The 27,056-nt window shown below is 36.2% G+C and overlaps 3 protein-coding genes across 8 annotated transcripts; 1 reads left to right on the top strand and 2 right to left on the bottom strand.

Annotated features, from left to right (window-relative positions):
* Nucleotides 1–419: 419 nt before the first annotated feature.
* On the top strand, nucleotides 420–11,569 carry GRL (transcription activator). 3 transcript variants are annotated; one of them, XM_068466504.2, is made up of 24 exons: nucleotides 420–617; nucleotides 1,725–2,161; nucleotides 2,262–2,336; nucleotides 2,760–2,840; nucleotides 3,519–3,599; nucleotides 3,732–3,811; nucleotides 4,374–4,458; nucleotides 4,700–4,825; nucleotides 4,971–5,078; nucleotides 5,287–5,331; nucleotides 5,412–5,554; nucleotides 5,805–5,937; nucleotides 6,084–6,194; nucleotides 6,315–6,393; nucleotides 6,557–6,750; nucleotides 7,346–7,491; nucleotides 8,029–8,110; nucleotides 8,219–8,329; nucleotides 8,604–8,729; nucleotides 8,827–8,966; nucleotides 9,072–9,168; nucleotides 9,251–10,242; nucleotides 10,495–10,707; nucleotides 10,870–11,569. In XM_068466504.2, the coding sequence occupies exons 2-24, from the start codon at nucleotides 1,748–1,750 to the stop codon at nucleotides 11,351–11,353; spliced, it is 4,146 nt and encodes a 1,381-aa protein (XP_068322605.2). In that variant the 5' UTR covers nucleotides 420–617; nucleotides 1,725–1,747; the 3' UTR covers nucleotides 11,354–11,569. The 3 variants fall into 3 exon arrangements, with proteins under 3 accessions (XP_068322605.2, XP_088533270.1, XP_068322606.2); XM_088677144.1 differs by having other exon boundaries at nucleotides 421–612; XM_068466505.2 differs by lacking the exons at nucleotides 420–617; nucleotides 1,725–2,161; nucleotides 2,262–2,336 and having other exon boundaries at nucleotides 3,509–3,599.
* A 691-nt stretch (nucleotides 11,570–12,260) lies between these two features.
* Nucleotides 12,261–15,416, bottom strand: LOC137727680 (putative arabinosyltransferase ARAD1). The gene is made up of 3 exons (XM_068466506.2): nucleotides 14,324–15,416; nucleotides 13,705–14,070; nucleotides 12,261–12,861 (listed from the first exon to the last, which is right to left on the bottom strand). The coding sequence occupies exons 1-3, from the start codon at nucleotides 15,260–15,262 to the stop codon at nucleotides 12,673–12,675; spliced, it is 1,494 nt and encodes a 497-aa protein (XP_068322607.2). The 5' UTR covers nucleotides 15,263–15,416; the 3' UTR covers nucleotides 12,261–12,672.
* A 1,437-nt stretch (nucleotides 15,417–16,853) lies between these two features.
* LOC137727371 (MADS-box protein FBP24-like) lies at nucleotides 16,854–20,297 on the bottom strand. Of its 4 annotated transcripts, XM_088677142.1 has the most exons (9): nucleotides 20,242–20,297; nucleotides 20,040–20,066; nucleotides 19,585–19,854; nucleotides 18,501–18,588; nucleotides 18,239–18,403; nucleotides 17,853–17,894; nucleotides 17,717–17,758; nucleotides 17,329–17,599; nucleotides 16,854–17,126 (listed from the first exon to the last, which is right to left on the bottom strand). In XM_088677142.1, exons 3-9 carry the CDS (start codon nucleotides 19,770–19,772, stop codon nucleotides 17,122–17,124), a joined length of 801 nt encoding a protein of 266 aa, XP_088533268.1. In that variant the 5' UTR covers nucleotides 19,773–19,854; nucleotides 20,040–20,066; nucleotides 20,242–20,297; the 3' UTR covers nucleotides 16,854–17,121. The 4 variants fall into 4 exon arrangements, with proteins under 4 accessions (XP_088533268.1, XP_068322342.2, XP_088533269.1 ...); XM_068466241.2 differs by having other exon boundaries at nucleotides 18,522–18,588; nucleotides 19,585–20,066; XM_088677143.1 differs by lacking the exon at nucleotides 20,040–20,066 and having other exon boundaries at nucleotides 20,242–20,280.
* Between the last annotated feature and the right edge of the window lie 6,759 nt (nucleotides 20,298–27,056).

Raw genomic sequence — 27,056 nt, 5'->3', positions numbered from 1 at the left:
GTAGAAAGCAAAAATGTAAAAAAGAAGTGAAAAACAATAAATTCCCAATTTTTCTTCCGACAACGATTCTTTTTGTTTTGGGGATCAATCAATCACGTCCGTTCATTGTACATCGTGGGTTAGAAATCATTAGATACTATTTATATTCAATTTTAAATTTTAAATAATTTCTGACGGTACGATGTACGATAAACGGACGTGATTAATTGATCTTTTGATCTCCACAAAAAGAATCCGGAAGGAATCCTCTTCCTTTTTCTTTCACCCTACTTTTTAACCGTTTGGAACTTTTGAGAAAGAGGAGAGAAAATAAAAGAAACTCACCTGCTCCCCCGCGTGTAATACTAATTAATTAAAAAATAATTTACCATTTTTTGTAAATTTTTTTAATATATATTTATTAAACCAAATTCCCAACTCTCCCACTAAACCAACCACGCTTCTCTATCTCTCTCTCTCTCTAGAGATGCATTCATTCTTCTCGTAGTGGAGAGCTTCTCAAATCGAAATTCACAGCACAGAGAGAGAGAGAGAGAGAGAGAGTCAGATCTGAGCTCCATGATCTTCACCTGCCTCTGCCTGCTCTGCCTTTCAAGTTCGCAGCTTTGACTTGTACGGTACTACTACTACTCTCTCTCTCTCTCTCTCTCTCTCTCTCTCTCTCCCTGTATTTGGTCTGTTTGGCTGCCGAGAAACTGCGGGGAAGAAAAGAGGGAAACACAGTCTGAGAAATGACAATTGTAGTGACAATGCTTGTAATTTTCGGTTTCAGTTTGCAATCTTCTTGTTCATTTTCTGAGCAGCCAAATGGGATTTTTATTTTCATTACTTGATGTAGTGTCTGTTTGGTTAGGAAGGCTAAATGTTGTTGTTTTTTGTTCAAATGTTACTAATTCGGTTCAGTTCCAAACTGCGAAATGCTCTATATTCCAGAAATTGTTCTAGTTTTACTAATTTGCTAGTTTGAACTCATTAATTGAAGGGTTTTCCCTGCTGGTGTATCGAAAAGGAAATAGTCTAGTACTAGTGAGGTTGTCTTATTTTGTTGAAGTCTGTTAATCCGTCAAATCGGCTTTTATTCGTTGCAAAATGAAAGAGTGGAACCATTGTGCTATAATGTGGTGAACAAAAACTTAATTCTTGAGTACTAAGGAGCTGGAAGGCTGTATTGTTTGAAAATAAAGCAAGATTCTGCCCCTCATTTGGTTGCTCAGAAAGGACGAGAAAATGAATGCTAAGTTTCTTTTTCAAATTTTGTTACTTTCTTTGACATTTGCTTGTTTATTTTTGTCAACTGCTTGAAATCAATGTAGAAGAGGAGAACTTCTAAGAAACAGATATGTAGGAGTTTTGGGGTTCATTTGGAAGGAGTAATTCCAAATCTAAGGATTTAGTTAACATTGTATAGTTAAATTATTTGGTTAGCTTATTTCTAGCCCTATAGATTTCAATTTGGAAGAAAGAGAAGGAAAAAAACGAACTGGAAATGATTTCTAGCCTCATAGATTTCAATTTAGGAGAAAAAGAAGAAAAGAAATGGACTTGAAATGATTTCTAGCATATATTAATTTCAAATTTATATCAAACAAATGAATCAGTTATCTTAAATGTGTTCTATGACTAGTGCTTTGTAGTTTTTTCTTACTAATTTAACATTGTTATCAAATTTGAATTCTTTCTTACTCTATAATATTTTTGACTTCAAACCAAAACTTGAAATGCAGTTTTGTCTTGATTTCTCTTACCAATGGCAAAATCGAGACAACATTTCTCTAGCCAAGATTCATCACTGTCACCAACTTCTGTGCGATCACGAGAATGGGAGGGTCCATCAAGATGGACTGAGTACTTGGGTCCAGAGGCAACTTCTCCAATGAATTTGAGGAGCTCCAGGAATTCTGGTCCTGATGGACAGGTCCATAGTTCAGGCGGCTCCCACAAAGGCTTGAACATGCAGTGGGTAGTTCAACTAACAGAAGTGGCAGAAGGCCTTATGGCTAAAATGTATAGGCTGAACCAAATTTTGGATTACCCGGATCCAGTTGGCCATGTATTTTCAGAAGCATTTTGGAAAGCTGGTGTGTTCCCAAACCATCCAAGAACTTGCTTGTTACTCTCAAAGAAGTTCCCTGAACATTATAGCAAGTTACAGCTTGAACGCGTAAGAATGGATTGGTTTTCATTTAAATGTTAGGTATTCCTTTGTTAGTCAGCGTTACTGAGCTAGCCAGTGTTGCTAATATGGAAAAGTATTGATGCAGATTGATAAGGTTTCTTGGGATGCCTTGCAAGAAAATGCAGAACTTCATTTACAAAGCTTAGAGCCATGGATCCAGGTATGAAGTTAGTATATTTACTTCTATTATTCCATTATCTGCATATTCTATAAAATGCTTTTGCAGAACTATTAGTTTCCTTTTCAGTGCTTATGTTTTTGGTGATAGATGGTAGTTATCATCAGTGTCTAATTGTGCTTGTTTCATCTATCTTTTTATAGAGGAATTAGGTATCAACTATTACTGAAACCTAAAAGGCTAAAACCTAATTCTTAATTTGTGGCGAGTTTATCAACAACAATTTCATGCATGATTTGTCCAGGAGCTTTTGCACCAATGGTTACAATTAATTATTTTTGTTGGGTGGTGGTGGTTTTCATTTGAGAGATGGTCTGCAAATCGCTAGCTCACTTCCTATTATAGATTTACGATGACCATATGTTAGATGCAGTCAAATAATAGCTTTTCTTTTGCATGCAACAGCTGCTTCTTGATTTGATGGCATTCCGAGAACAAGCTCTACGACTTATATTGGATCTGAGCAGTACAGTTATTACCTTGTTGGTGAGTCTCTTTATCACTTATTTTACCTCTGAATTATAGATTGTGGGTGGAACAATGATATTGACACTGTTTTGTCTTTCAACTCTATACACTGTGCCAAACAAATTGATATCTAGAAGGATAGGATTGATGTGAAATAGGTAAGTTTTTCTGATATCTCCGTCTCTTACCCTCACTGATTCATGTTGAAAGTGTAGATTGAATAAGTTGAACAAACCTTGAAACTGGTTGTGTAAGCAAGTGAACTGTTCACAACAGGGTAGTCTAATTAGTAAGTGTAACAATTGTAGTAGAAACAGATGTATAGTGCTTGTTCAAACTAGCCATATGTGAATATAGATTTGTAGTCAGAAATTTTTATTTCTGCTTTTCAGACAGAAGAAGAACCTCAATATCTATCTTACACCTTTTTGGCTAACAAACGCAATGTTTCCATGTAACTGATTTGATGACATGCAGCAAAGGTGAATTGATAAAGTGCTTCCCACTATATGCATTTGAGTTTATTAAGAAGTGAACAAGTAATTAAGGTCACATCTCACATTTTACAAGGGAGTTTGAGAAAATAAAAATAATGCTTGCATTATTTCCTTGGAGTTTAAGTTTGTAGATGATATTGTTGATTAAACGTAAAGGTTTTACATGGCATCTCTAATAACTTCGTGCAGTACTTTGCAGCCCCATCAGAACTCGCTTATACTACATGCATTTATGGATCTCTTTTGTTCCTTTGTACGCGTTAACCTTTTCTCGGAGAAGGTAAGTTAATTACCATTCTTCGTCCTCTTTTTTTCAATATGTTTCTTGTCATTGTCCATTTTTTGAGTCTGACTTGCTTTGTCTTAATACATACATGTACTGACTGTTCTGCTAACACTATGCTTATAACAGATACCAAGGAAAATGATGCTACAAATGTATAACCTTTTGCATTCCATGTCAAGAGACCGAGATTGTGATTTTTATCATCGGTAGGAACTAAGTTACTTGTTTTTGCTGCATATCATTATCAATCAAATTATTTTATGATTATTCTACTTACTATGTTCTTCTATTAGAGGATCAGAAAATGTTTAAATGGAATTCTAGAAATGACTCCATGAAGCACATGGGTAGTGGTTATAGGCTTCTGCATAACTGAGTATATGGAACTTAAGAGTATGACCTAGTTATATTCATGCATGAATATCTGTAGGTAGATATGGTTATATTCATGCATGAATATCTGTAGGTAGATATGGTGTACCATGTATCATTGCATAACCAGTGAACAAAAGTCCCCACCTCCCCCCATCAAAAAAAAAAAATTAGGCTTGCAAACGAACTTAGTGACTTGCCACCCAGTCATCAGTCAGTTGATCTGAGGCTCAACAAGAAGGCTCGTGACAAGCTTGGGCTCTTCTGAGCTCATTGTTGGCTCAGCTTGAGTGCAGCCCTACCCCCAATATGATATTCATCTTAATGGGAAATCCCTATTCTTATTGTTCATGCTTAAAACTTCTGGTCTTATGTTTTTCTTTCTGTTGATAATAGGTTGGTTCAGTTTATAGACAGTTATGATCCACCGTTGAAAGGATTAAAAGAAGACCTCAATTTTGTGAGCCCACGTATTGGAGAGGTTAGTTTGTGTTTAATTTATCACTGTGGTTTTGATAATTATTATTTTGTGGCCACGGAATAAAGAGGCGTACCCGAGTTCAAATCCCCACTCCCCAAATGTCGTAATTGATAACAAATTTGTCTATAGTTACAGTGTGTTTGGTTAGTGTAACTGTACACGTTTTTATAGAAGATGATGTTGATAATAAGTCAAGCACAAACAATTATATTGCCATTGAGTTTCATTTTTCTTTTGCCAGGTGCTAGAGGCTGTGGGACCTATTATTTTTTTGTCAACAGATACAAGAAAGCTCAGAAATGAAGGTTTTTTAAGTCCATATCATCCTCGATATCCAGACATACTTACAAATTCTGCTCATCCAATGGTAAGACATTTTAACTTTGTAATTTTAATATTACCAAAAATCTCCTAAACTGTTTCTCCTTTTTTATATTGACAATCTGAATGTTTTGTTAGAGTAGTGGTATTGCAAACTGCATTATATGGTTAATGTTATTTTCCATTTGCAGAGAGCTCAGGATCTAGCAAATGTCACCTCTTATCGGGAATGGGTATTATTTGGGTATCTTGTTTGTCCTGATGAGCTTCTTCGCGTCACTAGCATTGATATTGCTTTGGTAAACCTTACACTGTTTGATTTCAAATTCTCTTGCCAATTTTATATTGAATAAATTGAGCGTATCTTAAGGGAAGAGAAGATATGCATGTTTTGGCATTTGTTTTAGGAATTTTCTTTAGACGTGTAGGTGCTTTTTGTTATATTACCATGCATAATGTGTTTGGCTTTTTTTCCGCTTATTTTTGTTACACTTTTGTGGCTTTCAGGTCGTATTGAAAGAAAATCTGGTTCTTACATTGTTCAGGGATGAGGTGATTTTTGCTGTCAGTTTTCTGTCGCTGAAATACTGTCATCGTTTTCAGTAGTTAATTGTTGTAATGTAAACATGCAGTATATACTTTTGCATGAGGATTATCAGCTATATGTCCTGCCACGAATTTTAGAATCAAAGAAGATGGCAAAGTCTGGTCGTACGAAGCAAAAAGAAGCAGATCTGGAGTATAGTGTTGCTAAGCAAGTCGAGAAAATGCTAAGGTACGTACATAACACGAAGTCTAAATACGAAAACCAAGTTGAGAAATGATAAGGTTCGTACCTTATCATTTTCTCAAGTTGGAACTTGGAACTATACAATTCTCATTTGCATGGATCCCATGTTGGGACATCTGTATTCATGTTTCGAATATACATCAGTACCCTTAGTTCCCATCAAATGAACTTTCTTTATGATTGGCAATGTTTGTGTTAGTGCATTGAATGCATTAAAATTGGTTTCTTCATGCAGTGAAGTGCATGAGCAAGCATTACTCTCATGTGATGCCATTCATCATGAGAGGAGAATCTTGCTAAAGCAAGAGATTGGAAGAATGGCGCTTTTCTTCACTGATCAGCCTAGTTTGTTGGCTCCAAACATACAGGTACGTTTTCATTGCAGGCTTCTATTAATGTGCTTTTGGAAACGGTATGCTCAACTGCATTTTTTTAAATTTAAGTAGAAAATTTTGCACAATGAAACACTCTAGAACTTGTTGATAATATTATGATGATTTGATGTATTCTACAGATGGTATTCTCTGCCTTGGCTTTTGCTCAATGTGAGGTCATCTGGTATTTCCAACATGTTGGGATTGCGTCATCAAAATCTAAAACCACTCGCATGGTACCTGTTGACATAGTAAGCTTAATATTTTCCCGTATCTAATATCTATTGAGATCCATCATGATCAATCTTTTATCCTAGTATTTAACCTGATAATGAAGTGCTTGATTTTAACCTTGACGATTTCATTTGCAGGACCCAAGTGATCCAACTATCGGGTTCTTATTAGATGGAATGGACCATCTGTGCTGTTTAGTACGCAAGTACATTGCAGGTTAGTTTGAACTTAATGTCTGCCATGCCATTTTTCTGAACAGAGGAAATATGATAATTTCTATATTAAGAAATCTTCATGTGTATATTTTTCTCAATAGAGGAAATAAGATAAATTCTATATAAACTTATATTACTGCATTAAGATATTTCTTCTTGTGCAGCGATTCGAGGTTATGCATTATCATACCTTTCTTCTTGTGCTGTTAGAATCCGGTCTTTGTTGAATACCCCTGGGATGGTGGCTCTTGACTTAGATTCAAGCTTGAAAGGTCTTTTTCAGCAGATTGTTCAGCACCTTGAAAACATACCAAAACCACAGGGTGAAAATGTATCTGCCATTACATGTGATCTAAGTGTAAGAAACCTGCAGACTATGCTCAGTTTTCTTTAGAATAAATCTTCCCAGGTTTTCAGATGCCGAATTGATATTTCTTGTAGATTCTGAGATATCACTTGCTTGTGTTTATTTGGCACCTCTGTTGGATATAAAGTTTTCCATTTGCTATTTCATCACCTTAATTTATATCAAAGTGCTGAAATAGGTGTAGACTACTTGTTTGGTATAAATTATAAGGACTATAAATTGTGATTAATGGGAAATATTTGAGAGATAGTGTCATGTATATATTCAAGTATGTTAATTAGTCAGAAGTGCCAATCCCGCATGCCCAACAATTTACCATTAATCAGAGTTTTATCAGAGTTTTAAGGTGGATCAAATTTTCTTTTAATTAATCAGAATTTCTTTTAATTAATTAGTTTATGCAATCAGGTCTATTCAGTTTGAGTTGTTTTAACTTATATTTGTTAGCATAGTTCCTAATGGTATTGCTCTATGTGAATAACTGTTCTCAGTATTGTACTCTTCACTCTAGAATATTAGTTCTCAAATTATTTAGGTTTTCTTTTTATACATTTTTTTAGGCATTAATTTTGTGATTACTAAACAGGAATTTCGAAAGGATTGGTTATCAATATTGATGATAGTCACATCTTCCCGATCATCTATAAACATACGACATTTGGAGAAAGCTACAGTTTCTACTGGGAAAGAAGGCTTATTATCGGAAGGAAATGCTGCATACAATTGGTCCAGGTGCTCCTTCTGACTTTGTTTTACCCGTTGTGATGATTTTGTAGTCCATCATTGCAATTAGTCAATTACATCGATGCAGATAAATATTGTTACGAGTTAACAAAAATGCATGGAACAGTTGGAGAAAATGGTAATTAAAATCTTATTGGTGATTCCTAGAAGCTATTCTAACCGGTTCCATTTTATTCTCAAGTGCTGTTAATCTTGGGATGCATGAGTCATCTTGGATATTTAAAGGGAAAAAAAAAAAAATAGAAGAAAATAATTTGAACATTTTTTATGTTACCTATAGGAGCTAGGATAGCACAATGTTTTGCCTGAAAAGTGAAAAACATTTAATGGATTCTTTTCAATATTGTTGAGCATAGTATGATCAAAATAGTTTCACAGCTGATATTGGAACATCTATTTAGCAGTTCCTGAAGTAAATAAAATGCTTTCAACTTCAACATTTCATGATTAGATTAACACATGGCTGCACATGCATTTGAAGGTGTCAAGGTGACAATAATAACACACGTATATGTTTCAATTTAGATGTGTTGACGAACTGGAAACTCAATTATCAGAGCATGCGAGTCTTAAGAAATTGTATTTCTACCATCAGCACCTTACAGCAGTAAGCTCTTTCTCTCTTTAGCTGTAATTGGTTTGATAAGTTCCCATTTAGTGTAACAATAACTTGACACAAATTAAAATTGTTTTTGTATTCTTTCTCTTGAAATAGGTCTTCAGGAATACTATGTTTGGCCCAGAAGGTCGCCCACAGCATTGCTGTGCATGGCTTGGCGTTGCAAGTAGTTTTCCAGAATGTGCTTCCCCAATTGTTCCAGAAGAGGTGATCCATAAACTCAATTTCCTCCACGCCCCCTTAAAACTTTCTATACATATCTACAGTCCCAACAAGCAAATTGCAATCATTGTTTTAACAAATTTAAAACACAAAAAATTCTTTAAACATGCTCGCCAAAAATTCATTACTAAGTCCTGCATTGAGACAAAATAAAGCATGTTCCGATGTTCGGATGGTATAGCTTAACTTGCTTCAGCATGCACATGGATGCATGAGACCAGAAATGAAATGACCGTGCTTAACTCCTTACTGCAAGCAGGTAACTAAAATTGGCAGGGATGCAGTCCTTTATGTTGAATCTCTGATTGAATCAATAATGGGAGGACTTGAGGGATTAATCAACATACTTGATTCCGAAGGAGGATTCGGTGCCCTTGAGATCCAGGTAATCACTTTTATCTGATCTAATTTTGAAATAACAGGAAATAAGAAGCAGTTTATTCAATTAGGTTTTACAGAACTAATTTTGAGAAAATTTTCAGCTTCTCCCGGAGCAGGCAGCGTATTATATGAATTATGCATCCAGAGTATCAAATCTTTCAGCTAAATCTCCAAAGGGCCCATCTGGTTTCCCTTTTCCTGGTCAGGAGAGTCATCCTGAAAATAATACTTCTATCAAAATGTAAGTCGTTAATCATCATAGTTTCATGCATTGTGTGCTTTCTTTTTCGGAGTCCAATATTTTGACACAGCTAACAGTGCCTTTGCTTTTTCTTGGTAATGGCAGGTTAGAAGCTGCAGTGCAGAGACTGACCAATTTATGCTCAGTTTTGAATGATATGGAGCCTATATGTGTACTAAACCATGTTTTTGTCTTAAGGGAGGTAAGTAAACTCTTTTTTCTTCAACCACAAGATTACGTGATTCTTGCATTCTACTGAAGTGTACCAATTATTATATTCACAGTACATGAGAGAATGCATCCTTGGGAACCTTAGGAGGAGATTGCTTTCAGCACTTAAAACTGATAATGATCTCCAACGGCCTTCTGTTCTGGAGTCACTTATTCGCAGACACATAAGCATCATCCATCTGGCAGAGCAGCATATTAGCATGGACCTAACTCAGGGTATTCGAGAAGTTCTGCTCTCAGAGGCCTTCTCAGGACCAGTTTCTTCTTTGCATTTGTTTGAGAAGCCAGCAGAGCAACAAACAGGATCAGCCACTGAGGCTGTTTGTAACTGGTACATTGAAAATATAATCAAGGATATATCTGGCGCTGGAATCCTTTTTGCTCCAATTCACAAATGTTTCAAGAGCACAAGGCCTGTTGGTGGATATTTTGCTGATTCAGTCACCGATCTTAAAGAATTGAAGGCCTTTGTTCGGATTTTTGGTGGCTATGGAGTTGACAGGTTAGACAGAATGCTGAAAGAACACACTGCTGCACTTTTAAATTGTATCGACACAACATTGAGATCGAACCGTGACGTGCTAGAGGCGGTTGCTGGAAGCCTGCATTCTGGTGACCGAATAGAAAGAGATGCATCAATAAAGCAGATACTCGATATAGACACTGTGATTGGGTTTTGCGTCCAAGCTGGGCTGGCCTTGGCTTTTGACAGACTTCTAGCTGATGCTTCTGGAGCTGTGCTCTTAGAAGGTGCACCCTTGATACATTCATTGTTGACCGGGATAGCTAAGCATATACCTGAAGAAATACCTGAAAAGATAGAAATCAGGAGATTGAGAGGGGTGGCAAACAATTTTGGTGTAGTCTACGATCATGATTCTCAGTGGGTGAGATTTATCTTAGAAGAGGTTGGAGGTGCAAACGATGGTTCATGGAGCTTCTTGCCTTATTTATTTGCCACTTTCATGATGTCAAATATTTGGAATACAACTGCCTTCAACGTGGACACAGGGGGATTCAACAACAATATCCACTGCTTGGCAAGGTGCACTTGCATTTACTTCACCATTAAGTAGAATTATATTTTACGCTAGATATTTCTGAATACAAGATGGGATTCGTGATTACTTAAAGTTCGTCAAGGCAAATTATCCAAACCCTTACCTATTCACTAGTGCTTAGTCCAACAGGAAATTTTTTGTTTATTTAGTTTCTTGATTCCTCCATGATCACTAAAAATTAATGGGTCTTTTTGCCAAATGCATTAATGCCTATCATGGACAAATTTTGTTGGCAGGTGCATTAGTGCTGTAATTGCGGGAAGTGAGTTTGTTAGACTGGAGCGTGAGCATCAACAAAGACAGTCTCTCTCAAATGGACATGCTGCTGATAATGGGGACACTGAAATGCAAAGCCGTTCGTCAGCTGAAGCAAGCATAAAATCCACAATGCAGCTCTTCGTCAAATTCTCTGCAGGCATTATATTGGATTCATGGAATGAAACTAACCGGTAAGTTCATTCGTCTCTTCTCACTTGTTCAGGGACATGTAATTCATTTGATTGTACGTAAAACCAAGACAAGATTTCACTTGCTTGCATGCTCATGTACATTATCTACGATTCTCCTACTTACCCGTGCAAGCTGCTAATAATTTCAACTGTTCTTCACAGATCTCATCTCGTAGCACAGCTAATTTTCCTAGACCAACTTTGTGAGATCTCACCTTATCTTCCACGAAGCTCTCTGGAACCCTATATTCCATATGCCATTCTTCGTTCGATATACAGCCAGTATTATGAAAACTCTCCATCGACGCCACTTGCATTACTAAGTGGTTCACCCCGCCATTCACCTGCTGCATCACTCTCACATTCATCTCCTGGAGTACGACATCCTCGCGGCGACTCCACTCCTCAGTATGATTCAAGTCATTTCAAAGGATCATCATCCCATAGCCAGGAGCATGAAACTGACAGCGGAAGCTTACGGAGCACAGAAAGCAGGCTAAGGAATGTTCGTCGTTCCGGGCCTTTAGATTACAGCTCAAGCCGTAGTAAAGTTAAGTTTGTGGAAGGCTCAACTTCAGGGAGTACCGGCCCTAGTCCGCTACCGAGGTTCGCTGTCTCAAGATCCGGTCCAATATCCTACAAGTAAAAAACGAAGCGAAACCGATTTAAAAGGTAAAGGGGATGGTAATTTATCTACTCTGTAATTCTGTCAATGCCTCAATTATTAGAGATAGATGGGCTAGTTCATACGAATTTTGACAAATTGTATATCTAGAGTGTTGCTGAAATATTAAGACAGAAATAAAATTTAATCCTATGTGAGTCGAGACTCGGCGCTGGGTGCTTCTTTATTCAAGGGAAATGATTTTCGCACAAAGAAACAAGAATGCGAGACGTGAAAAACCAAAAGTATTCGAAACATCTCTCTTTCAACTCTGTGGAACTGAACTCTCCCCCAAAACCCTACACACTACACTCTGAAACAAAGAGGAGCGGCGACGTGAGAACGACGATGAGTTTAGATCCAGAAGTCCGGGCGGCCTTCATTACAAAGACAGACAGTAATTGATGAAGTTGGAACTTCATCAGCCTGAAATGGCCGTCCGGTTGAGGATCTGAAGCTGATGGCACACCACAAATTTTAATCTTAATACCGTATGAGAAATGTGGCATGCTTAGTCTCTTAACCTGGATGTTAGAACACTTCGACGGAATCACCAGAAGAGATCTGTGTATTGTTTGTTTGTCTTGATATGTGACTGAATTGGTAACATGGTTCTCTATTGCGTTCGAGACGATTTAGGGTTTGTTTGAAAATACTTACAAAATGACTAAAAACACTTTTAGAGAATATGTTTGTAGGTTCCAACTTCCAAAAGCAAAATGCTTTTTCACGATTCATTTGAATCCTGCATTTTAACTAAAGATTGGTTTCAAAAACATTTTCATAAAAAAAACGCTTTCAGCCGTCTTAAAGTAGTTCCAAATGAGCCCTTAGTGACAAAAATGGCTGCGATCGCAACGTGTTTACGGATACAGGGCAAGACAATAGATGAAACAAATATGGTTTTTATTATCTACTAATGTACAAATGAATTACAAGTTACATGTAATTTAATTTTAATTTTCCAGCTGCTGATTCTTCATGACCAAGTAAAACAACAGTATCTACAACTACAGCAAATTGTGTAAGGCCCCGTATCGAAAACCCCAATCTGTGAAAGAACGAACTGCGTGTGTCATTCAGCTTCGTCATAACCAGCATAAAGCAGCAGCAGCTTATAACAAAACACCGACTGCTCATCACTCTTCCGAAGATGCATAAGCGAAACCTTCATGGCTAATTGTCGATCCAAGGTTTTCCGATCAAAATATGAAGCTCCAAATGACTGACAGAGGTGGAGCAGCCTCCCTTGAAGTAGAGAGTGTTATCTGATTAATAGTCTCTCATTGACGAGAGTGGTATCATAGGCTAGTTATAATCCCAGTCTGGTTTGAGCAGAGACAAGAGCAGTCTCGCACATTCGAATCCCTCTTGACAAGTCGCCTGTCGCGGTTGATTGTCAATTTGATAAAGGGGAGCTTCTGTGCGATCTGGCGCCAGATTTCATTTACTGTTCCATTTGGTTCTCCATATTGAAAATAATGCTTCACCTAAATCACGAAATTTAGATCAGTAAGGAATAACAAGTTCCACTGTCATTAACTGTGCACTGGAATTACTTAGTAGATGACTCTTAAGTTTGTACCATTTTCATACACCAAATTGCAGTCACATATACGATGCACATAAAACTTGTGGAACTCTTATGCATCACATCAACACAACTTTGCCACAAAGTCCACATTAAAATAATCTATCTAGAGTCCTAGACACTTGTCAAATATCATCGCAGGGTTCTACGGAGATGCATAACAGTTTTGTGTTCAACCTTGCTCTTATACCCACATCTGTCCAGTGTCAAAGATGAACGAAATATAAAAAGAAAAGACCTTGCTGAATGCACAACTAACAGAGAATGCCAGAGTTTGGCCAGTGAGACAGAGATATAAGATGTCTTGATTTTACCCTGTACGAGACCTGCCTAGCCGAGAAAACTCTTTGCCCCTTCTGCTTTCCCATGTGATTCAAGGAAAGAGAAATCGGTGCAACTATCCCAGTTCAAAAACTGAGAACCTAAGTACAGGGTTTACATCTCAGACACTCATATGATACAAGTCCTGTATCGGTTTGCATTAGTTTCCTTAGGCATGTTCATGGTTTACATATGTTTTCCATTTCTTAATCTTCATTTCACCATTACCCTTTTCCCCATGCTTGGTCTCCAACCAAATCAAATGTAAAACCTTCCAAACTGAAAATGAGTAAAAGAAGCAAGCACGAACTGAAGCAGAAGAAAATTTGAAAACAATAGCACGAATCTGGCAGAAGAATACTCGAAAAACATCAGAAAGAAAAGGCAACTGAAATCCCAAAATACAAAGATTTGGACTAACCTCATTCAGCTCTGTCTGGTATTCCAGAATTCTCTCAGTGGGGATTCCTCTCAGCACTGAGACTAAGAATCCTGGCTTTAAAGCTGCATTGGATTCTACAAATATTGCTATCTTTCTGTAGTCTATCACATCTTCGAATGGCAGCTCAATGCTATCGCTGACTATCACAGGCACGCACATGCTAACTATAGAATCGAAAAGTCGGCAGGCTGATGGAGTATCACCAGCAGGATTCAAACAGAACTTCGACGTATGCATCCCCTGTGTAGCAGCCCGTCGACTCACTCTGGATTGTGTTCCATGCTTTACTATAACATCCTCTTCATTTTCAAGTAATTGGAATAGTAAATCACGTATCTTTCCGCCCTACACAAACACGAAAAAAGCCCCAAAAGTCACATTAGCTCAGGTGGACAGATAACTGATCCTAATATCAAACATTTACCCCATAAAGTTTCTTGATTCATATTCAAACCCGTAATTCATAGACTTAGATGAGAAGCAATCACACAATGCTTATTAAAAATGCAGCATTTCCAACAAACCCACAAGATAGTCCATCACAATAAACAACAACAATGATCAAGATAAGAAATTTAGCAAGCAACTGAAGACGTACCTCTTTTCGGAAGCGGTTGCCCATGAAGAACAACAAGGTGTTGCGATTTTCGACGCTGATATCCCCGGTGTAAGTGTTGATGCGGTGAGAGTAAGGCACGATCACGTCCTTCACAAGCGATCCTTGGTCCTCCTTCAACCGCCCGAAATCGCAAACAAGCAACACACAGTTTTTCACTCTGTCAATCACTTTGTACAGAGCATTGGGGTCCGAAGCCATGATCACATGGTCTCGGCCATTGTTCCTCTTCCAGTACTCCCGCACCTCCAGCCACTCAATCAACGCCACCTGATTCTCCTCGTCGCTGTACAACGGCTTCTCCGACCCGGAGGCCGGTCGGGCCTGGTTAACAATCAAGCTCAATGACGAGAAGAACGGCACGTAGAACAAGTCTGCCTCTTCCGGATCCAATACCTTCTCGACTGGAGACCCGACCCGTTCCGATTCGGGTTTGAGCAGGTCCTGGAACAGGTACCACTCGCCCATGTGCTGGTGACCCGGGTACTTGAGCTTCGAAACGTCGTCGTCAGGCCGGCCGCCGCGGGCTAACGAGTGATGCTTGATGACTTCGTAAGTGAACCGCTTCGGGAGATCGTAGAGATACACTTTGACGGGCTTTCCGGGAAAGTTAAGCTGATTTTCCCGGGAAACAAACACGTCGGAGATCGAATTGGAAGCGGCGGAGGAGAAGGAGGGGAAGGCGTTCTCGAGCTTGGAAGTGGCGGCCGGAGTGAGGAAGTTGTTGAGGAAGGCGTAGAGGACAAGAACGCCGACGATGGTGGCGAGGGATTGCTTGAGGAGGGAGGATTTTCGCGCCATTGAGAGGAATTGGGTTAGGATTTGGCGGCGGCGGCGGCGGGCATGGGGGGAGTTGGTGGAAGAAGGAGAGAAGGGTTTGGCAGTCTTCTTGGCTTTGCTGGATCGGAGCTCACTACTCATCGTACCCGTTGTTTTGGGGCCTCGGCATACATGCTAACGTGCGCCAAGTGCGTTATACGGAGGCAGGTATGTTTTCCCTTTAAGTGGCCCTTGAGAATTGAGAATGTATGTCCACTTACTACTAGGAATTGAGAATGTATGTCCACTTAACCTTAAGGTTTAGTAGTATTTTTTTTTTTTATTTATAAATAAAAGTTCTTAAGTCTTAGTGTAAATAATATGGTTTGTCAAAAAATGTCATAATAATAATGGAAATTTTAGACTTGCATTTAAAATATTGGGAGAATTTATGAATTTTTTTTATTGCAACGATGTAACAATTAAATTATGTTCAATCTACACGGCATGATTTATGTTTAATTTCTCGCATTGATGAATCACACGATGATGGTTAAAGGAGGTTGAAATATCTATGTAAGTTTTCTCAGTTTTCGAAAAAATGGATTGCCTTGACAAAGTCACCAACTAATCTCCTTTAAAAAACAGTTATTGATGTGTGTTGTTAGGATAAAATAGAGTATTTAAACAAACACATGAATATTCAATTCTCATTGTCACATTACAATATTTAAATTATTTCTCCCTTGGGAATGAAAAAAAATATGCAATTTGTCCCTTTCATTTATGTATGTGTATGCAAAACTAAAAAGAAAAAACATTTTTGCTACGTTGTGTGTTGATTATTCTTTTTTTTTTTTTCCTTAAAAAAATTAGCTTGTGGTTTCGACATGGCAGTCCATCTATTTAGGGATCGGAGAAATTCACAAAGGTATTTTAGGAACCTTCAGGCTATAAAATGAAGCGTGATAGTCAAATAAATGGTAAAGTTTATCTTGTAATCAAAGGTTTAACGAAGGACCTTAATTAATGGTGACACGGTGTTAGCTAAGACGTCTTCGATACATTTGAATCAGTTAAAGTGCGAATCAGTAAAGTGATGTTACAGTCACATTGAAGAATTTGTCTTAAACGAAAGCTTGTGATCCAAGATTGAAGCAAAGAGAAATACAAGCAGGAGTCGCACTACGATTCCCAGTCTCGCAATGGAAGGAAAAATGTTGCCTAATCACACAAGCAGCATCAACGAACCTAGAAACAAGAAACAAACACTACCAAAACCGACTTTCTCCCATCAATCCATTCGTTTTATGCCATATACAAAAAACATTTTGGAGAATAGTCAATTTTAATTTTTAACTACCTACTTCTACTTACAAACTGATAAACATGCATAAAAATTGCATCTTGTTTGGTCTTGATTTGTCTACAACAGCTCTACTTCTATATATTTCTAGTACATTTTTACTAACTTCAATAATTTCTAAAGCATTAACTTATAGCAAGTAGCTTGTAGCTCAGTTGGTTAAGAGTATTTGTTTTTGCACTCGAGGTCCCTGTTCGAATTCCCCTCCCGTAGATTTATGTAAATTATTCAATCGTTTGTAAAAAAAAAAAAAAAAAAAAAAAAAGGGATTAAAAATTTTAAAGAAGAAAAAAATGTACACAATCTAGGTAATTAATTGTGCACCATGCATCAAGTAAGATCTCAATGATATTATAAACTATAAGTGATCACTGAAAAGCGAGTCTATTGTAAAATATAAGTGATTACGCACTGATCTATGATTCACTCATCATCAATATTCATGATATAAACATATCTTAACAAAAACCACATCATCTTTTGCTAGAAAACCACATCATATAATATTCTTAATAAGTCATATTTATAAATAAGTCCAAAAACCCTGAAAAAGTAGTTCAGATATTTTTAATATTCCAGCATGAAGAGGATTCAGACACCCCTTTTTTCCTTGATGCATGCATGCCAGAAGCTAGCTATCCCTTCTCATAAATTGTCACTCTGCAGAACAACAAAACTAATAAGGTTCAGACAGAATTATATTAGTGTTGTAAGCCGTGGTATGAATATGTAACTGGAAAAAAAAAATAAAAAAAGAATAAAAAAAATTAGGCTGTATATTTCACCAGTGTAATTAATTAAACACTTTGTGTGATCATGATCAAATATATAATATGTATAACTGCTGTATATATACGTATACCGTATATAGAGGGGCCGCTGAGGTTGAAATCGAGAAGGCCGGGATGATGATGAGCAGGCTCGTGAGGGTAAGGGTTGAACTGAGGCTGAGGCTGCAAAGTGGCTAGCTGAAGCACACTGCTTGGTTGTTCTTCACCTGCAAATGGGAATTGATCGAGCACGTGTCGGTGCTCCTCAGATTTCGGTATCATCTCCAGATTCTCCAACTGCTCGTGAGCCTCATGATGCGCCTGCAGATCATGACCAAATGCTGCTGCCCGATGCGCCTTAATCTAAATTTCCATATACACATTTAAATTAATCAAACTTTTAACACTTCGTCATGCATGTTAATTTGTAAGCAACGTTTCGGAAATTTCAAAGTTAGATATAACCTTGCAGATACTCACCAGATGGAATAGTTTCTCATTTTCTTCCTCCCGCCTTTTAGTCTAAGTTTCATGACAATGCAACCCATCAGTATGTCAGATCATATTCACCAAAAAAGTGAATATTTTGGTAGAGATCATGGGTTTAAAAACTTACCGTCGCAAGAAGATTGGCTATCTGCTGTTGCAAGACCTCAAACTGTACGCCAATTTCCAATTAGTCATTGGAAAAGAAAAAAAAACCAAGAAATTCATGAACAAAAAAAGGTTAGCTAGGTAATCAAAACACATGACTCATATACACTGGGATTTCAACTGTCAAATCATAGGTAAAATATTCACTAATCAATATCTAACGGTTAAAAGTCTTAGTTTACTGAATACACTAGAGCATGGTAGAATTTTCGTGAATGGCCATCGACCAGGGACTTTCTAATGTGACCATGTTACAAATCATACAGTACCAGATTTAAACCTGTAACACTATATATAACATCAACAAAAAAATGTAGTAATTAGGAGACAATTGAAGATTAATTATACCTTCCTAGCTCGAACCTTGTTAACAGACGCCTCCAGTTGGTGTTCTAGCTCCACCAGATCTTCAAATCGAACGCAATTTAGATCCTCGCCCGTGTAGCGTTGCAAACTTAATTCCAGATGGTGAGTTTCTCTCCTCATTTTTCCCAACTCAGCATTCATATATTCCTATATATATATCCGCAAATAGAAGGTGTGTCACAAATAATTCTTGTAACAAAAGCACTTAGAACAATCATTTTGGTTTTGAGTTGAAATTCAGTACATAATCACTGGGTGCATATACCGTGTCGTTGTGTTGCGGTATTCGAATCCCTTTAGCAACCTGGTACCTTTGAATAAGCTCCTCCACGCTATAAGACATTCAAACAAAACCATGAAGATGATGATATTAATTAACATGAATTTAATTTCTAAAGTTGGATCACATATAGCTTAATTAGACGTGTAACATTATAACTAAAACACATGTATGTCATATAATTAATTTACATTTTACTCAGTAAAAATCTGGAAAAATAATTCACCAAAACGTGTCGTGCAACAATATTGGTTATGAGTGCCATAACGAAAATAAAAATCTGAAAAGGGATTTACCCAAAATTCAAAAGGGAAAATGATCAAGTGAAAAAAAAAAGAGTAAGATCAGACGGTAGAGATTGAAGTAGGTAGACATCAACATTCAATTGACGGTCTGTGACAGAAATATTTGTTGACCGTGAATTATCAACTATTTGTTTTCTTACTCTTTGTTTTTGCTGACATAGGACAGCATGAGTGCCTCAGTCAGAAATTATTAGGGTTTCGAAAACCCTAGATATGCAGATCTGAGCAAATAGCAAGTAGATGAACTCAATTGGTGAAATCATTTAAATTTGATGAGGCTATTGAGCCAAAACTGAAAACCAAAGCATAGCACTGTGTAAAAATCAACCTGCGGTGCTGAGAAAAAATAAATAAGTTACAGATTGGGAGAGAGATACTAAAATCAGATCATGCACAAGAACAGTGTAGAAAAAACGAAAACCCCAAATGGCAACAACAACAGTAAAACACATAGATCGGTGAAAAGAAAAAAGAAAGGAGAGAGAAGTTGTGATTTGAAACAAAGCAAACCCTGAAACCAAAATATGATCTTCTGTGTAAAAAGAAAAGAGAAACACTAATCAAACTTCTGTAACCATTAATTTGCAAACTGAACAAATATACACAAATTATGCAACCAGATCAGTAAATAAAACTCATCTAAGAAAGACGTCGAATAAAGAAAAAATAAAACAAACCCATAAAAAGTCCCCAAGAAAGCAAGAAAATAAAACATACATAAAGTGGGAGGACTAGTTCATCACCTTGATGCCTCACTGCAGTACTGAAACATCTTGCCAGTGCTTGAGAAAATGAAAAGGCCGATCTGGGCATCACATAGCACAGAAAGCTCATGAGTCTTCTTGATCAGTCCTGCCCGCCGTTTCGCAAAAGTCACTTGCCTTGTGGTTTTGTTTTGTATCCTCGAAATTGTTATCTTGCCCCTTCCCATATTTACGTAATTTTTCTTCTTTAATTTGTAGGAAAAGCTAGAAGAAATTTATGGAACTCTGACTCTACCAGTGCTCAAATTCCTGATTTAGATCAATACTCAAAAACCCAACAATTAGCTAGTTTAAAAATACATATTTGAGGGTAAAAAAAAGTATGTATATGTGGATTATATATGGAAAAAAAAATTGTTTAATTATTAGTATGCTATAAGTACTAAAGGGTTCTTGTTTTTGTTGGATGAAAATAAATGATGAGAGAGTTGTACCCAATAAAAATCTTAAATGAAAGAGTCCTACAATAAACAAAAGAACTGTGATCAGAAGTAAGAACCTAGTTTTCTAAAAACCCGAATGATGACATATGTAGGAGAGAGAGAGAGAGAGAGAGAGAGAGAGAGAGAGAGAGAGAGAGAGAGAGGTAGAAGGAGGACTTTGGAAGCCAAAGACTTAGAGGGATTGCTGCTTTACCTCTGCTTTCTCTCTTTGCCTTGTTGGGTTTCAAGTTTGGCAAGATGAATTGTGGCAAATGAACTTATACAGAGACTCTATATTTAGATAACTTAGCTTGGCAATTGGCCCATCTTTCCAAACTATATTACCAAAATGCCTCCTTAGCATATGTAAATTGAAATCAATATGTCCAAAATGTCTCCTTAATTAGCATGGTAAGTTGACCAAAAAAAACAAAAAATAGCATGGTAACATTTCAACCACACCAAACATTAATCACAACCTTTGTTGATTTATTTACAATGGTATATTTAACCATGACTAGTAAATTCATCGTTTCAAGCAGTTCCATTTATGTATATACATCTTTGTTTCCGAGTTAATTTTGCACTAATTATATATAATTGTTCATCTTTATATACATTGTCGATTACCTGTTCATCATTTTTTTTCCCAAAAGATTAACAATTAATGACAATTGATATTCATATATATTCTTACTGGTCAATTTTAATACAGATCGCAGGCCATAGAGAAGTACTCGATTGCACCTACTTGTGTGTACTGGTAAATTTTAACGCTTGCTTATTAAAATTGTAGGTTCGGGAGCACATGGAATTGCAGATGAGCAAAGTGGTCCATGGTCTGTAATCTCAATGCCTAATTAGAACGAAGAAGATCTCGCAATACTCAAGCATGCTGCACAGATGTAAGCTTTGAATTATGGTGGTATATACGTAATTTTGCGAGAAAACCTACAAAGTGTTGATGTCTTATTGCCTGCAGCGACTGTTAACCACCCTGCCCTTTTGTCTGCAAACCCAGCTTTCTGGATTTTGCTAAATCTGGAAAGCTTTTTAAAGTTGTGTGAGCAAACCAAGCTTCCTCGAAAATGAAATGAAAATCAAATACTTTGGACAATTGGCTCACAACAGTTTGACACATATTGATGTATTTCGATATGGATCACAGATTAGTGTTAATAATGTTCATGACTTAGTCATTAAGCATGATATGAAATTTATGTCACTTAGTACTACGGTTTAGTGGTATTTTTTTTCACTTATGAGTGAGAGATCTTAGATTCGATTCTCACCAAAGGTGAGTTTATAACACATTATTGCTAGCTCATTGTGAGGCTAAACCCACCCCTCCTTCTAATTAGTGTAGATAATATATATATATATATATATATATATATATTTTATATGAAATTTCTGCTTATTAATCAAATGTATCATTAATCTGCAATTGACTCTTTGAAGCATCAGTCACCCTTGTTTTGGCACACGTATAAGTGAGTCACAACTTTAATGAACTATATGAAGTTTATACTAATTTTTTTTTGTTTTGTACACCTATATGTCTATTATGTATATGTGAATCTGAGTTAGATTAGTTGGTTAATTAGGGCAATGTTCCACTCTCTTTGCACTTGAATTTGATTCTTTTTCTCTGTAAGTTAGAGTAATTTAAAATATCGCATTCTAATATGAACAACCAACTTTTGATAAGAAAAGAAAATAAACAATAAAGAATATACACGAAAGGAAAAACAAATGACTACATGCATTATGATTGGTGATATTATATATAAAGTTATGTTAGGACAAAAAATTGCACACTGTGATGTGATGTTACTAATCTACTTGTGTTACACGTATTTTATTTATTAATACTATATCATAGGTTCATTAAGTATCAACTATATTTCGTCCACTTATTACAAATAAATTAGTAATACCACATTTGTGAGACTGTCACATTCAAACTATATTTAAAGTTGCTAGCTTAAATAGTTCAAATCCTATATTGAGGATGTAGAATAGAGACCACGAACTCTGTACTAGATAAAATGCTCCATTGATTATATGTCACCCTAGCTACGGTCGGCCTATTTATCAAAGTTGCTAGATTAAATTGTTCAAAATCCTATATTGAGGAGGGAAAATAGAGACGTCGAACTTCGAATTCGTACTAAATTGATTATATGTACAGCCCTTGTTATAACATAAAAAAAAAGTGAGACTCCAAATCAACAAAGCTCACCCCGTTTTGTGAGGGTCGGAGGATGAACATTTATCGTACCCATTTGCACGACTCGAACTCTTGACTTTTTTGCCATAAAAGATTACCATTTCCGCCAAATAACCCGAGTTATTATTTACCCCAAGTCATAAACTACCTATTTACGATTCTAGGAAGAAAAGCAAGTGTCAATAAAACGCTGTTGATTGGTCCCCCACTCCCTTCCCTACTCCCCCGAAATTTTTTCTACTCTGCAATGAGAATATAATCATTGTTCTTCTGTATATTGATGTGCAGGGAGGTCAATTTTATGGGGTCCAACTTCATTGCTCAAAATGTGACAGTCGGATGAGAGCCACACACAGAAAGAAGAATTAAGAATGTCGTTTGCCTAAAATGGAACTGAGTTTTACGTCCCCTTCATCATTGATATTTTTCTCAGTCTTCACAGAATCACATGGACTTCCGCAGACTCAAATATTAAACAAATTGATGTTAATTATTTGTCATCTACGCGCATGCATGCATGTGAAATTTTGACTGGAATTGTTTTTCACATCTACATTTCTTTGTTCATATTTAGCTTAGTTTCTTATGTTTTCGGTGGCCAATTATATGGCTCAAAACTAAAAGTGAACACGTACACTTTAATCTTCACTTTTTGTTTCTCCAGATGATGAGCAGTATTATACCAAATTTGGCTTAGAAAACAGATATAATGTGTTTTTAAAATCGATTTATTAATTGGTGACCGATGCATAGGCATCGGTTTTTATCTGTTACCCATTTCAGATGAAATGTTCAAAGTACTACATAACACTCTAAAAAAATGAGTAATCCCTACCCGCAAACCTACTTTCAAATTGTTCCAAAAAAAATCCATCAAACAACACAAGGTGCTTTTGTTTTTCCCTTTAGACCACAACCACAAGACCATTCTCCTTTTGCTACAAATTATACTCCCAAACTCACTTTGATGTCTTTTTAATCCCACAAGGCCAACAACAACACATCCTTAAAAAGCATGTGAACACATGTAATAGGTGTCAACAAACATTACTAATGTTGTAATTAAGCTAGGTTTTCCGTAAAATTACAACTAAACATCCTAGAAAACTAAATGAAGTAAAAAAGCAACTGCAAACAGAGCGGGTAACAAAGAATATATCAAGGGGGTAAAGAGCTTGAATAAAAATATGAAGAGATGAGAGACGTAGAAACGTCACTTCGGGGGTTCTTGATTAGGGTTTTCGATCTTGCGGTCCTTAGGATTTGAACCAATTATGTGTAGGCGTTTTGGGCCTTGACCTGCTCTTAGGTTAAAAGACATGCATGTTTAATCTTCCAAATTGATACTTTCTCTCCAAAGTTGTTCTAATTGATATTGTGTCCATAACAAAATATGTGTTGGAAAACTATTTTGATTCGAAAAAATTATAGATTCTGTTCGGGCAAAGATTTCTCTGGAGAATGATCCTTGGACCTTAGCACAGTTTCCCAAGGGATTGGCACTTTGGATGTGTAGTTGGACTCTTGCTTATTAATGTGCTACAAGAAGAGGACAAAGTTAGTTCTGAAATGTGTCTTTGTGGGGCCTTAGGTGTAGGCCTTGAGGCTCACAATCAAAACTAACTAAGTGCTACGAGTGCCACTGCTATCTCAGTATAGCAGATGTAGAACAAGTGTGTTTTTAGTCGATTACTTGCGCCCTAAGTTACTCGGACTTCTTGTTATCAAAGGATTGTCGTGGATGGGTTAAGTCCACATTAAGTTCTTTTTCTTGCCTTGTAAATAAGGACTTTTAGTTCATAGTTTTGTATGTTTACAATGAAGGGAGTCCAGGCCCCTTTAAGCCATTTACTTGGTTCTTGATTGATTTTAATGATAACATATTCATTAAACCAATCAGATTCAAATACAAATAACTCTTAAAATAGGAAAACTGATGGAAATAACTTGAATACATACCGGATAATGCATTAAGTAATAGATCTACAAATTTAGAAAACAAACAAAGAGCATCGGGCAAGATTTCACATTGTCTGGCAAGGTTGAACTTCTTGCAATCACTTCTCTTTGAATTAACAGGGGTTTATATGCTAAAAATGGATGGATGGTAAACAAGTTTACACAAGGGAATCGAGATTACGCCACTAAGGGAGATAGCAGAGTTTTAAACTGGACAAGAGATAGCTTGTCGCTAAAAATGACTGAATTTGGGTTGATTTTAGCTTTTGGATGCAAATTTGGCCTTGAGAGCAGAGTTTGTATGTTTGTTTGTTTGATTGGTTGAGTATCCTTATCTCTAGAGCCTCTTCTTCCTTTTATAGGCAAATTAACCCCACTACTGTAGCTTTTGCTCTTGCCCGAAAGCACTTGGAGGGTAGTGACTCATCAACTTTTTACTTGGAATGCCACTAGAAAGTATTATTTAGGTGGTAGTAGGTTAGTCTCCATCACTTGTCACTTCAATGGTAAGCACGTGACTTGTATTTGACTGAGAAGGCTTCATTTTGCCTTTGGGCTCGGTGCTGGGCTTTAGACAAGTTTCCTTTAATTAAGCACTCTTGAACTTTCATTCATTTAAGTTCAATGTTCAAATATTAACTCCAACAGATTCTTCCTTTCTTCTTATGTATAAATCAAAAGATCTCATTAATTAGACATTAGTCATTGCATGCATCCATCGCATGGATTCCTATTTTCTCCTATTGCATGTATATATGTACGTACAAAATAAATTTTGGTTGATATTTTTTTCTTCATCCCAACCTAAGAAATAAGGAAACTTTAACGAAAAGCTCCCAGTACTGTTCACTTTAACGAAAAATCACATTTTTACACTAAAAAATCAATTCTGGTACTATTCACTTTACTTTTTATTTTGTCATTTTTGTTAAAACTCAAAGTTTTCAAGCTATTTTCATTAGTTTTCCTAAGATATAATGATGATAAAATAATGAAGAAAACCAGTAGCCCCAGTAGCCCACGGTAACATCAAGATATGTTACGTACATTGCCTTGAATTGTACAACCTACTACAGAACCTAGCTTACTTCTCTGATATTTTGCTTTTTCAGCCTTCAGGAGCAGCCATCTGCAGGTATCATCATCTCCTCTTCTTCTTCTTTTTTGTAAAATTTAGATTCATGTGTTCAGATAAGTTGAAGTTTAGATCCAAAACATGATGTAAGACTGAAAATGGATTTTAGTCCTTTGATTGCCTGTCCATGTTAGCATCTCTGTTCCAACTCAATAATTTCGTTATGAGGACCGCCATTCATCTTTCTCTATCTAGCTCTTAAGAACATTTCAACCAATCCAGAACGTGATAGAAAGGTCGATATATATATATATATATATATATATATATATATATATATATATATATTTATAAAAGATAAATAGAGTAAACTGCAGCGAGTCTGCAGTTGCCTCCAAATATTAGCATAGGTGCTTTGACCCTGTGATGTGTTAAAGGTCATCAACTGTTTAGAAACTTTCCCTGTACTGAGAATCTCAATATTGGCTTGTTCAGAAGTGACCTAGAGCAAAACTTTATGTTCAGATGGGGTGCTGTAGGATACCCTATGGCTGTGTACAAGTAATACGATTGTGATTGGTAAGCAAACTTATTATACAAGTAATAAGTCTATATTTTAGAACATTATTCAATTAGCACATCCAATTGTTAATTATTCCCAAATTTCTCTCAAAAACATCGTCTCTAACTCAAGTGTAATCAACAAATGATTTTTCTTCTTTGAGTATTGTGTGCAATAATGTAGCATGCGCATTACCTTGTTCGAACTTGGGTTCTCTTTCGATAGGCTGCCAAGCGCAAATATCTTCTCTCCATGGCTGCCATAAGTCCTGGAATTCGAAAACTTAACGGTAAGGGATAAACATAAACCAGTTAAGGAAACTAGTGGGAGAAGTAAAGAAACGGTAAACATATGTTAATTAGACGAGCATGCAAAAGATAGAACATGCAAGAAAGAAGAAAACCTTAAATATGTATCTGTTTCTCTTAGGGTGCTTTAGATTTTGGCCCTTATAATTCATGATTCTTAGATAAAAACTCATTTACATATAAACATCCAATAAAAGTTCAAATTTAAAATCTGCAGCCACATCGGAATACTATTGACCTATTAATACAATTTATTTACACCCATGCTATTTTCCCAAAACCCTAAGTTTATTCCAAATTAAAAGTTGTAGAAAAAGTGAAATAAAAAATATAAATTGTTGTATTGCATTCATTGTATCCATATCATACCAAAAATTTGCCTTTTTTGTGATATATATATATATATTGCATTAATTGGGAAGTAAATTAATTTGTTCCAATTATTAAAAAAAAAATTATAGTAAATCCGTATTATATATTTTGAATCAAATAGCACTTCTCTAACTTGTAGGTAAATTATTTTTCATGTATTGTTACATATATTAGGCACGTTTTATTGTTGTATAAATATAGGTATGACATAATATTTTTCAATTCTTCTTGTTATGGGTAAATTATTCTCCATGTATTAGTGAAAAAAAAGATATTATATTACACACGGGGTATAATTTTTTGTAGGTAAATTATTGGAAATAATTTGTAGGTAGGTAAATTAATTTGTTCCAATTATATAAAAAAATATATATACTACACCTAGATTTTATATATATATATATATATATATATTTTTTTTTTTTTTGAGAAAACCTAGATTATATATTTTGAATCAAATAACATTTTTGTGTACATGGTAGGTAAATTATTTTTAATGAATTATTACATATATTAGCCT

Source organism: Pyrus communis, chromosome 10 (assembly GCF_041283825.1).
Source record: "Pyrus communis isolate YQ-2024b chromosome 10, ASM4128382v1, whole genome shotgun sequence".
Lineage (NCBI taxonomy): Eukaryota > Viridiplantae > Streptophyta > Magnoliopsida > Rosales > Rosaceae > Pyrus > Pyrus communis.
This window is presented reverse-complemented; position numbering and strand designations above follow the sequence as displayed.

Coding starts and splice junctions, on each gene's coding strand:
- GRL (XM_068466504.2), top strand. CDS start 1,748: ATGGCAAAATCGAGACAACATTTCTCTAGCCAAGATTCATCACTGTCA. Junction 2,162..2,261: donor GCAAGTTACAGCTTGAACGC/GTAAGAATGGAT, acceptor GTATTGATGCAG/ATTGATAAGGTTTCTTGGGA. Junction 8,730..8,826: donor TCGGTGCCCTTGAGATCCAG/GTAATCACTTTT, acceptor GAAAATTTTCAG/CTTCTCCCGGAGCAGGCAGC.
- LOC137727371 (XM_088677142.1), bottom strand. CDS start 19,772: ATGGGAAGGGGCAAGATAACAATTTCGAGGATACAAAACAAAACCACA. Junction 18,589..19,584: donor TACTGCAGTGAGGCATCAAG/GTGATGAACTAG, acceptor AATGTCTTATAG/CGTGGAGGAGCTTATTCAAA. Junction 17,600..17,716: donor ATGAGAAACTATTCCATCTG/GTGAGTATCTGC, acceptor ATGGAAATTTAG/ATTAAGGCGCATCGGGCAGC.
- LOC137727680 (XM_068466506.2), bottom strand. CDS start 15,262: ATGAGTAGTGAGCTCCGATCCAGCAAAGCCAAGAAGACTGCCAAACCC. Junction 14,071..14,323: donor GCAACCGCTTCCGAAAAGAG/GTACGTCTTCAG, acceptor GTGTTTGTGTAG/GGCGGAAAGATACGTGATTT. Junction 12,862..13,704: donor ACCAGACAGAGCTGAATGAG/GTTAGTCCAAAT, acceptor TTCGTGATTTAG/GTGAAGCATTATTTTCAATA.